Consider the following 12,677-nt stretch of genomic DNA (forward strand, 5'->3'; position numbering starts at 1 on the left):
TAGAAGTGGGAAAGGGTCAGGCAAAGGAGAGACTGCCTATAGAAATAGCTTTTTTTCTGCTGCCCCTTCTCCCTTGCAGAGAAATAAAGAGATTTCAACAGAATGCTGTAAGCTGTTTGTGTAAAGTGCCCATGGGTCCCAGCCCCAGGCTGCTAGCACAATCATACTGCTTTCAATGTGTAAAACAGCTTACATTCTTGCAATCCCTTTTCCCCATCTTTCTGCTCTGCAAGAGGAAAAAAACAAACAAAAAAACCCAAAAACAAATGGGGCACAGGAGAACATGTAATTAACTGTAACAGTGATTACATGACTGAGGGATACTGCAGAAATTGTAAATGATCATAAAGAGGCTGTAAAGTTATTTTTTCAGCACTATCATTTCTTCAGTCAGCTTCAGAGGTTGAATGATCAAGGACTACCTGCATTTTATTATGATTGTAAGGGTGTGTGTGTGTGTGTGGATTGCCAGGCACCCAAATTTTGTTTACATGATTACAGAGGTGCTGCAGTGGCATAACTTGGGGTACAAGTCATAAGTCCCTTCTTTCCTAATTTCAAACAGTGTCTAAAGAAAGTTTGTAAGTCGAGGACACTTCTATTCTAAACCAAAATTTGGAATGCTTCAGCATCCCCAACAATGTTTAAAATGATTAACTGATACTGACAAATCAAGGACGGAAGTTTACTTACGTTGTATCCAGGGTCCGGTTGATTTTAGCTATTAATCCCAGTGAAGGATCTATTTTTGCATACATAGTTGACATTACTCCTACTACAACAATGAGCCAACTGGATGGGCTAGCAGGATAGACTCCTGTGATTATGCCATTCTGGAAAGAGAAGATATCTATACTTTATTTTCTGGATTTTGAAACCATCACTTTACATTCTCAAAAGAAACTTTCCAAGAATGGATCCAGCGTACTGGAAGACTTTACCGTATAGATACAGTCTGCCTTGCAGTATTTGCCTTCTTTAGAGATCTATATTATACACTGTTAGCAAAAATATTTATTGGAATGGGAAGAAAAAGGGTACTAAGGCAATGGAAATGGATGAATATTGCAATGCTGGATAATTGGCAGTCTGGGAATTTACAAAAAAATAGGGAAGCTGCAATCTACATAATTGTAAACCAACTCACCAATTAAGAAAAGGATGTATACATATACATATACATATACATATACATATACATATACATATATATATATATATATATATATATATATATATATATATATATATATGTATATATGTATATATGTATATATGTATATATATATACCGGTAACGCCAAGAAAAACAGACTGCGCAGAGTGATATAAATGAAGATTCACTGGCAACTGGACTTATTTTGTTGTTGGTTGGAGACGTTTTGTGAAGTGAACAAGTCCAGTTGTCATGAGTCAACTTTCAGACATCCAAAACGTTACACCCAGAAAAGGTTTTTTATCATTTAATGCAGGGCCTTCCAACCAGTGGTACGGGTACCACCTGTGGTACATTGGCACCTGGCAGGTGGTACGCAACCATGCTAGAAAAGTGATAGAGGGGGAGGGGAAAGAGCTGAACTGGTGGCAGCACCGCACAAGCCTGAGTGAGAGATGGCTGGAGCTGCAGGGCTGTCTGGGCTCAGTGGAAACGCCAGGATCAGCGCCAGGCTCCAGCACTGATCCTGGCGCTTCTGCTAAGCTCAGAAGAAGCACCGATCAGCTGGAATGTTGCAGCATCTCCAGGGTCTTGTGATTTACATTCAGATGCTTGGCAACTGATTCATATTTATGATGGTCACAGTGTCCCAGGGTCATGTGAAGTGACCAAAACCTGTTGCAACCACCCAGCAGAGGGGGGGGGGAATAAAAACCAGACACCCCCCCCACCCCTGCTGCCAATCCTCAACAGAAATGCTCACAACAATGAAAACTTCAGACAGGAGGAAGAGTGCTGCCGGGCAGGAAAGGAGGTGTCTTGCTCGGCTGTGGCTTGGGGGGCACTTTTTCAGTCCCACTGTAACTTTGAACAGTCACTAGGCGAACTGTTGTAAGTCGAGGACTACCTGTACTTCATCACTTTTTTCCTTTTTTTGTCATCAAGTTTTTGACACTTTGCTAGGCAACTGGTGGTACTCGGAAGTTGCCATATCCTAAAAGTGCTACAATGTTTGAAAAGGTTGAAAAGCCCTGATTTAATGGATAGTGCGAAGCAAAAATCTCAGTGGAAAAAGGGTCTCAAAAAATACCAATGGTTGTCAGACCCTAATATGAAGATAAAGAAATATAGACACACATAGGGAACCTTTAAAAATATCTTGAAGCATGATAATTATTTCTAGAATTTTATTTTTCTTCTACAGAATTTAAAATGGTAGAGATGGGACTGTCCATAATTGCTTCATAGGGTAGCTTATTAAAAGATGGCAACGAGTTAAAGAAATCATGAAATATGGATGTGCAGCATTGGCTGTTAGTTGCGTGCCCTGCCCCAAGTACAAATCTGTGTTTATCTGCATTACCTTGAATCTGATGAACTTCTTTTTCCAGGAATGGAGCCCAGATAGATAGATCTGCCTAAGTGCTTCATGGCTCATGCGCAAATCAATTCCATCTGGCGTTACTGTAAACTGAAACGCAACTGCTTGATGGGCTTCCGCCATTCTTAAAATGTATCTGCCAAGTGAAAGAACAATTTAAAAAAAATCAGTAGCCATTTATTTGGCATGAGATATTAAAACTGGAAACAAAATGTCAACCCTCCCAGGTAAACCAGACAGGAAATGTGACCAGATGAGCTAATTATTATAAAGCTGTATTAACAGAATCTTGCGGGTCTGAAAACACAAATTTTCAGCCATCACTTTTAATTGTGTCATCCATTAGGGTGGTTTCTTCCTAAGTTTCTTTCTCTGACTGCAAGCCAATGAGGGCTCCAGCCTCTTTTGCCCGGTTGTTTCTTAGGAAGCATCTCTTCCCTTTGGTCATCAACATATTACCCAAAAAAATAACATAACATTGGGCAAATTAATGAGGATCTAATATTTGCCATCTTGTTTTTTTTTTCCAGTTGGCAAATACCACGTGACTATTACTCTTTTCTTAATCTTCCAGTGGGAACATGGACATGGTCAGTGTCGGTGGCATACAGATACAAATTAAAAATAAATAAAGTATATAAAGAAAAAAAACAACTAAGTGGAGATAAAACCAAAGGGACTTAATCCCATGGCTGAGAAGAACATCAGGATTTACCAAAAATCTCAGATGTCACTCCAAAAATTACTGTAAAGATTTGTTAGAAGATCAAAAATATGCCCAGAACAACAAATAAGATTGCTTCATACATTATTTATTATGCATATTCACTGCTGTTTTAATTAAACTTCTTACAGTTTTTGGAAGATTTATCAAACCTAAACCACAATATTCTTCTAGAATAATTTCTATGTCCTGGTTGACAACAGCCTGTACTGTAGCCTCCGAAGCATGCTCCTTATTCATTTGGACCATAAACATCTTTACCTCTATAAATCACAGCTTATTTTCCTTCTTAAAACTTTTATATATTTTTATTAACATATTTAATATCACATCTAATATATAGTTCATTCCCTCTTCCTCAGCTACATAGATGCAAATTTGCTTTTCAAGCCAATTCCAGGATTAATATTTACTTTCAAATGCAAGAGGACAAGTTTATTGAAGATATTTACGAAATCTTTACCAAAGGCCTTTCTCTAAATGTTTTTCTTAAATGTTACAATTAATTTTGTAAATAATCTAGCTGCATTTGCTAGGAGATTATTTGAAAAATAAATAAGGCAAGACAGCTGGTTATTGAAGAAATGGTATTTTTATAATATTGCGTCATTTGAGGAAAGAGAAATTCCTAGTTTGCAGTGTAATTGCACTCAATTTGCTCCTTGAAGATGTGTGTATCAACCAGCCAATCTATTTCAGAACTTAAACACATAAAGGTTCTCAACTTATAACCATTCAGTGACTAAAGTGGCATTGAAAAGTGACTAATGACCATTTTTCACACTTATGACCACTGCAGCACCCCCAAAATCATGTGATCCAAATTCAGATGTTTGGCAACTGGCATGTATTTATGATGGTTGCAGTGTCCTGGGGTCATGGGATCACCTTTTGCGCCTTCTGATAAGCAAAATCAATGGGGAAGCCAGATTCACTTAACAACCATGTTACTAACTTAACTGCAGTGATTCACTTAACTGTGTCAAAAAAGGTCATAAAATGGGACAAAACTCTTAATAAGCATCTTGCTTAGCAACAGAAATTTATAGATAGAAAGACTGGCATACAGAGATGACAGCAAGATGCATATGAATGTTCTTAAGAATTTTTAAGAATTTTCCTAAAGAGCTTTTTGAAGCTCATTCAAAAATAAAATAAATAAAGAATAGGTTTAACTTGGAAAAAAAGCCAAATGAAAGTTGAGTTGTTTTCTCCCATCTTTTAATCTTTTAATGCTTTTCTGAGAGGCTTTCTTACTGAGAAATAAAACTCTTTTATTTGCTAGATTATTTTAATCACAAACAATTTTAGATATGTTGTATTGCACTGTTCCTTTATTTCAATTTTATTTTTCTTGTTTTGACTTTTCAGTTTTAATTTTTATGACTTAAGTTTTATAAATGTTAAAAAATTAGAAAAGTTAAAAAACAGCATGCTGAGTAGGGCTGGAACAGCAACAATTGACAGAATAAATGTAATAATATCCTAGGATCCTCAAACATATCAAGAGTTGAAATTTCAAGGTCAAATTCCTTTTGAGTACTGAGGAATTTAACACTACCATACACATTTTACACTGAAAAGTTACTAAGAAAAGAAAATAAATCTATGGAAAGTCTCTCCCCCTTCAGTACCTCAGTGCTATGGATAGAGGGCAATGAAGCATATGTGATTCACTCCCAAGGTAAACAGATAAATAAGAGGGATGGAAGAATTGTTGTTTCAATGACATTTGTATGCAATCTAAGACAGTGGCTTGTCTAAGATCTTTAAGCGTTAAACTTTCTGGGATTTGCGAGAGTGGTACAGTAGTCCCAACAAACCTACAGAACAGTAAATCTGGGAGGCCTTGTTTCAAAGATTTAGCAGATGGATTACATACATTCGCATGCAAATTGTACATTTTATCTCTAGCCAATCTAATAATTTTTAAGGTATGCTTGTTATCTACTTTTTTATTGTTCTGTCACAAATAAAGTGTGTGTCCAATTCAACTTCCCCATATATGAAGTAATTCCACAAGGTAAAAACCAAACAGAACCAAACACAACTATAATGTTGCCTAAGTAGTATATTTCCTCACTCTCCAATTCCTTTAACTGTCTCTGTTATGACTGCTAGTATCATTCTAAATATTTGCTTTTCACAGGAAAGATCTTCAACGTTACTAATCACGATTATGAAACATAATTCAACAAAAAACCCAGTCTTTTTTTTTTAGAAAAAAAGCAATCATAACAATCATAACTTTATTCTTTTGTAAAATTATTATCTGGATAGTAAAAGAGGTTTCATTGTCTACTGCAGTCTTTCTCCGCCTCCACATTTCTGAAGTGGTCATGTGTTTTGTCCCAGAAAAGTAGGTAAAAGGCCACAGCATTACAGAGCATGCGTCTCAATTTAGAAATGCATTGAAATCTCTCTGTGCGAGGAATGCAGAAGTGCCATCAAATCTCTCCAATGAGAATAAGAGGAAACTTTTATTAGTACTGCTGACATATTATTTGGCAAAGCCCATACATTCAGATCATGTGGGGAAATAAGAGTGAAAGAGAAAATACAAGGCTGGTGTCTTTATTTTTTCATACAACATCAACATAGCTTTACAAATTTTCTATGCCAGCAACATAGAAAAGTTATTAGAAAACTTTTAAAAAACACAGGATGGTTCATAAAGAAATAGAGTCCTACTCACCAAATGGGAATTAAGCAAGAATATATGGAGCTATTATTTTCCTTGGGATCTATTCAACCTGCATTGCAAGAGCAAATAAAAGCCTGTTAGTTCAAATTCAAACATCAGGAGTACAATATAAGAAAATGTGCCCCCAACAGTAGGAAAAATAGACTGATGCAAAAAAGAAAAACACTTATCTACACTGATAATATATGCAAATACCTGGATGACACTGATACCCTTGAAGAACAAGGTTATTTTTTAACTTGGAATGTTCTCTACAGCATACTGAGATAGTTAATTTTCAGCAGCTTCACATTTAGCACTGAGGCCCTAACATTTCAATCTCACATCTATAAAATCTGCAATACTGTTTAAAGAGTATAGGATGAAACTCATTATTAATATACAACATATAATACTGTCATTCAAGAAAGTGACAGAATAACAGTACTTTCTTGATTTAAATCATCAGTCATATTGCGACATTAGATCTGCATGAGGCTTCCTTCCTACAATTCCGGATGAGGCTGCATTTAAACAACTCATCCTCTGATTCAGTTTCTGAAAACCGAATCAATACGAATCAATAATGTGCTCAAATAGTGCAAATGTATGGGATATCATGCGAGGAACACTTAGTATATAACCCAACGGTTTATGGATCCTTACGTCAATCTCCAGAGCTGCCTATTTCTCCAACTACACAGTGTAATAATGCATTATTTTTTTAGGAGCAGAAAATTATATACTGTAAGTTGCTAGTTCTATTTTTGTACAACTGCATCACTTCCATGAGCTGTAATGCTATCAGGAAAAGATCCCTTTGGAGTAAGGCAAGTAAGAAACACGTATGACATGCTTAACCCACTCTTTTCCTTACGCCCATTACCATTAAAAACTCGGGATTCACGGAGGTATTGTCATCCGAAAAGCTCTTTCTCAAAGCAGCAACTTCTTGAAACCCCACCCTTCCACCGCAGCAGGGAATGATCACATGACACGCTTAGAAAAAGTAGGTAAAAGGTTACGCTGATGCACAAAACACGACTGGACTGCAAACGCTGAGTTTGTCTTTCAGTCTCTGCAGAAAACGAGGAAACGCTCCGAACGTATCACGCATTCAACGGGCATGGAAAGCATTTCAGAAGCAAGCCACAGCGAGCTAAGTTACATTCAAGCCAACGCCACAGCAAATCTGGATGCTTGAAGTTCATAAAAATAAAAACCCTGGTAGGATTGTTCCCGATTTCTTTTCCAATCAATGCTGCAAACAACGTGTCTTTAAATCATAATTAGTTACTATATAGTTTACAATAGTTAAAACAAGGGAGACTCTCTGCAATTAGTGCAGGTTCGCATCCCACCAGGCTCAAGGTTGACTCAGCCTTCCATCCTTCCGAGGTAGGTAAAATGAGGACCCAGATTGTTGGGGGCAATTAAGCTGACTTTGTAATAATGCCGCTTGGGGTGTGTGTGTGAAAGCCCTAATAAGCAGGCATATACATAGAATGAAGGCTACTGCTAAGCTTGTAAGCCGCCCTGAGTCTTCGGAGAAGGGCGGGATATAAATGGAATTAAAATAAAAAATAAATTTGTAAATACAAATTTCTCTCTCTCTCAAGGGAGAGAGAAAGTGGTAGGGCCGCTTTCTGTCATGTATTTCTTGCCCTTTTCTGAATGGTATGAGAAGCCCACACAAGCAGCTCTGCTGTGCTCCAGGGCTGACCTGGAGCTAAAGGGAGGAAATACCTGATCATTGTTGTCAAAATGTCTGACAAGCTTCAGTATTAGCGGACGGAACAGCAAGGTCCCACCCAAGCAGCATACTTTTTTCTGGGACCCTTATCCCTTATCACCTCATTCTTCTGTCTTTAAAAGATCTTCCATCTGGTGAATGCATCCATAAATACCCCAAAAAGAAAAGGGAATGGATTTTTTTTCTAAGGTATCTTCATATTCTGCTGTCTGTCATATAGCGCACTCCCTCCTTTATTCCAGAGTAAGCCATACTACATTCAAGGGACTCATTCCTATTAAAATGTGCATATATGGCGTTATTGTATACAGATTGGCCCAGAAGTAGCACCTGCTCACTTCCATGCATGACTGCAGCCTGAACCTGCAGGTACCATGGCAATTTAGTCTCCCCTAAATACATCCAATAAAGGGGAATCCGCCAGCTCTCTGAATAATTGCTTCTATGGTTTCTATGAAGACTTCGGCCCCTAACACAGTAGGAATCTGCTGTCCTAAAACAGGACATTTCTCCATTAGTGCCCCTGTTCTTACTTCCTGCTAAATTAGAGGTCTTCAAACGTGGCCCTTTTATGACTTGTGGACTTCGACTGCCAGAATTCCTCAGCCAGGCACGCTGGCTGAGGAATTCTGGGACTTGAAGTCCACAAGTCATAAAAGGGCCAAGTTTGAAGACTCCCTGTGCTAAATAGTACTGTCCTGATTTTGTGTAAGCAGCATTTGATAAGACATGCAACTGCTCTCCCTTTTCAGCAGGTCACCATGCAGCGGGAAAACCATCCACCAAGCAATCTGCAGGAGAAGTGAAGTGAGTCTGACCCCAGACTTCCATCTAGGCTGTGGCACTTCTCCTGTGAATTTGAATATACCAAAGTTTTTAAACCCCAGTTCAGAATTCTGAAAATAACTGAGACACAAACAGCATAACTGAATCTGCTATTTCAGGGGCAGTTTTAGAAAAAAAAATCTTCTGAAGACATCTATCTAAAAATATCCAAATAGTACTGCATTAAACATTACTTCTCCCCGCATACTTAACCATAACAGTATGCGAATGCCTCACTAACGATTTTAAAGGGCATATTCTCATAATGTCACCTTTGCCTCATTCCCACCCTGGGAATGAGGCAAAGGTGAGATTATGAGAATATGCCCTTTAAAATTGTTAGTGAGGCATTCCTGTACTTGAATTTTGCTGTTCCAGTTTAGAAGTAACACTTTCCCTGTTGACCCAGTATTGTATAAAATACCTGATGACCTCTCATTAAAGCTGTTGACAAAATCAGGCTTGGGAACTTCCTAGCTCCTATTAGCCATCTGAACCTATTGTTGTTGGCTCCTCCAATCCATGGACATTTTGGGGGTCTGCAGACCAGGCTTTCACAAGGGCAGCTCAAGGGACAAGAGACAGATTTGAAAAGACATAATTTAGACTAATAAGGAAGCTCCATTGAGCTTAAATCAACTCCTGAGTGGGAAGGTACAAAAGCCCATGATTTATGTGGGAAAGAAAATGTTCCTGTCCATGTGGCAATCCTGAAGGAAAGTTTCACTACCCATGTTGCAATCCTGAAGCCTAAACCATGGGAAAATAGGTTGGTGTTAACAATCTGTACTTGCCTCCCCCGTAAAACAAACCCAATCCCCAAACCACTGCAATAGTTATACTGAACCTCTATATGAAATATATATAATCAGGGCTTTTTTTCTCATAGAACGCTCAGAACGGAGTTCCGGCACCTTTTTTGGATGGAACCTTGTAGGGTAGGCAAGGTGGGTTGTATGATATGTGTGAGTTCCGGCACCTTTTTTTTTTTTTTTTACAAAAAAAAGCCCTGTATATAATAATGTATTACTGGGGAAGCATGATACATCCTATCATAAAAGCATTATGCATACAGTACTGGCTCATTATAGTTGCAATAATTTGTCTATATAGTGACTTTCACTATTCCTGTGAACTATATAATTCTGTGTCTCTCAGAAATTCCAGCAGTATTAAAAACAGTAAGATGGAACATTGAACATTCCGCTTGCATCTAGCTATTCCAGTTATACAAGAAGAACTGTGTAGTTTATGACCATTTACCCACATTGCATCAGGTTCATAAATCAATAGTATGGGATGAAGCTTTAATCTGCACCTGCATTATATTAAATGCATCTTTTTAACCCTAAATTTTGTAAAATATTACTTGCTTTCTCAATATCGAGAATTCAGCTAAAAGCTCAGGTATTTCTTGGCAATATAACTGAACGTTCCAGATTTCTAAAGACTTATAGGGATAGATTTACCAGTACACAATGATCTGAGATTATATATTGTATTCTATTTCACAATGCATCTTTACACCTGCATGACTCTGTTAACCTAAATTTCAAAAATATATGTTCATTAGAGATATATCCAGCCTTTTTTAAATGTTTGTATGATATATGTCCTTTTAAAACAGACCAATTTTGCTTAAGAAAGATGGCATTCTTATATTCTGAAGATAAATCTTTTAAATAGTTCTCACTTTGCTTATCCAATTTTAAATCAATTGATTAATTTAAAATATGTTTGCATTTCTCTAAAACTTCAATGTTAGCATTTTATGGATAATCTTAAAGTATGTAATTTCTTTTAGGAGTAAGAAGAGGTTGGTCAGCTAATATTTTCTCTTTCCTAAATATAAAATTTGAAACAACACAAAGAGCTAAAAATAGCTTCTCTAAAAAAAGTTACATTCATATTATGAATATTCCACATTTTATGTCATGTAGTACTGAATTCAAGCCATTTGTTTTTACCTCCACTTCTGAAACCTAGGAAAGAAGGGTTTATTTAAAAATAGAATAGCAGCTAGTTTCAGGAAAAAAAGTAATTTTATAATAGCATTTTCCCAATATATATTTCCTCTTTCTTTGTTATACGCCTGAATCATTATGACTAAAGTGTATGCTTGTTTCATAAAATTTGGTTTGAAAGTGGAGGGAAGAGGAGACAGCGTAAGACTAAGCAGTTCAAGTAGAAAATGTATTTCTATCTCTGTTTCATACATTAAGACAGGGGTCTTCAAACTTGGCCCTTTTATGACTTGTGGACTTCAACTTCCAGAATTCCTCAGCCAGTTTGCCTGGCTGAGGAATTCTGGGAGTTGAAGTCCACAAGTCATAAAAGGGCCAAGTTTGAAGACCCCTGCATTAAGAGGTGATTACCATATGACTGTTTTATCTTGTAAGGCAATTAAACATTGCCATAGAAAGCTTTTCAATAAAAAGAAATAGCACAGTAACTGGATGATTTAATATTAAGCAAATTCATTTATCCAGTAGGACAACATATGTGTACAGTAAAACCTCCTTAAAAGGTACAGCATTTTCCAATTTCTCAACACAAATGAGCAAACAGCATGCTGATGCTTCTGTGTGGGTTGGACTACATTTCCCACCTTCTTCAGCTAGCAGAGAGTTGTCCCTGGCAGTTGTGAAAGTTTTAAACTAGGGGCAGGAGTAGGTGTAAAACTAGGATGCCTAGGAGCAGAGTCTTCATTTGACCTTCCAATCCCATTATAATTGTATGACAAGGTAAGTTTCCTTTCTCCACTACTGTAAAAGTCTGTGACTGAACGAACATGAAATCCCAAATGCTTAAGTAACGCTTGGGAAATATATGTTCACCAACACTGCCTTGAAATAAAAAATATTTATTCCCCCTATCATGCCACACACTTCTCGATTCACGTTCTGAATTAGGTCACCTTCAGGTATGAGGGCAGAGGCAACCGCTTCCCTTCTTTAAACAAGACCCCACCTCCTCCCATCCCACATTTCTAGACTACTACTACTTTGGGGGAGGCCAAAGTCGAGAGGGGAAGTGACTCTTCAAGGTGGCCTACAGTCAAGGAGTGACTGAAGCGGAGGAGGGAGCAAGACCCAAAAACAGTGATGACAGGGTCAAAGTTCCTCCAAGGTGTGTGTGCCTGGGGTTCGCGACGCGCGTCTTCTTTTGAAGCTCAAGCAAATCCCCACGGGGATCAGCGAGAGCCAGAGGGAGAAGGTGGTTATTATTTTCCGCCAGGAGCTCCGGGCTCAAGGTCTTAACTTTGGTGCCCCCCCAAAGTCGCCCCCTTCTTTCGAGAGTCCCGCCGAAGGAGCCCCGGCGAGAAAGAAACGCGCCCGTGCACATCATTAATTCCCAGGCGAGAGAGCCAGCCCGGCACCTGCCATTGCAGAGTTTCTACCCCAGCCAAATCAAGCATTGCTCCATTACCACGCTAGCTACTTCCTACTCCGCGAGTAGTTCTGGTTTTCTGCAAAAAGGGAGTTTTGGTTTTTTTTTTTTTGCAAGCGCAGCCTTTCTTTTCAAGGAAAGAAAGTGGAGCGAGCGGAAGGCGCGACGGGAGAGACGCAAATTAAGGCAGGGCGGGGTTAGGGGAGCGTCACTTACTGTACCGTCGACCAGCCAGCAGCAAAGGAGGCGAGAGGAAAAGCGCCCGGCCTCAGCGAGCGCGAAGGAGCAAAAGAGGACGAGGGCGGGGGAGGGGGGAAACCCACGCGCGGCACAACTCCCCGTTACCGGCTAGGGCCGGATTGGCCAGCCTGCCAACACGAGAGGCGGGGCCAGAAGAGATGGCGACGGCCAGAGGAAAGGGCGGCCTGGATCGTCTTGGGCGGAGATTGGACCGCGGGCAGAAAGCGCGGCGAGGAGGCGGGCAGAGCGGAGGAGGGGGCGTGGTCGGGACGCCCTTGGAGGCGGGCGAACTCCACGGCTACGTCCGCCGAAGGGAGAATTGCGAGTCTGCTCTCTTTCGAGTCCGCCCGCGTGCCGCAGCAAGGGGAAGGAAGTGGCCCGCTGACGTCTCTCTCTCTCTCTCTCTCTCTCTCTCCGCCTGATGTGAAAGTCTATATCAGGGGTCTTCAAACGTGGCCCTTTTATGACTTGTGGACTTCAACTCCCAGAATTCCTCAGCCAGCGTCCACAAGTCATAAAAGGGCCA

The 12,677-nt window shown here is 39.3% G+C and overlaps 1 protein-coding gene across 4 annotated transcripts in view; it reads right to left on the reverse strand.

Moving 5' to 3' along the window:
• Positions 1 to 12,454, reverse strand: part of CPT1A (carnitine palmitoyltransferase 1A) — a 58,389-nt gene extending 45,935 nt beyond the window's left edge. For 2 of the 4 annotated variants that reach the window (XM_083348976.1, XM_083348973.1), the window contains exons 1-4: positions 12,128 to 12,454; positions 5,956 to 6,013; positions 2,519 to 2,672; positions 694 to 833 (exon numbers count right to left, since the gene is read on the reverse strand). In XM_083348976.1, coding sequence (XP_083205102.1) covers positions 694 to 833; positions 2,519 to 2,659 — 281 coding nt within the window. In that variant the 5' untranslated portion in view covers positions 2,660 to 2,672; positions 5,956 to 6,013; positions 12,128 to 12,454. Of the gene's footprint in view, positions 1 to 693; positions 834 to 2,518; positions 2,673 to 5,955; positions 6,014 to 6,829; positions 6,895 to 12,127 lie in introns of those variants that run through there. The other 2 variants (XM_083348975.1, XM_083348974.1) reach the window with 2 other exon arrangements.
• Between the last annotated feature and the right edge of the window lie 223 nt (positions 12,455 to 12,677).

This window comes from Vipera ursinii (genome assembly GCF_947247035.1).
Source record: "Vipera ursinii genome assembly, chromosome: 1".
Taxonomy (NCBI): Eukaryota; Metazoa; Chordata; class Lepidosauria; order Squamata; family Viperidae; genus Vipera; species Vipera ursinii.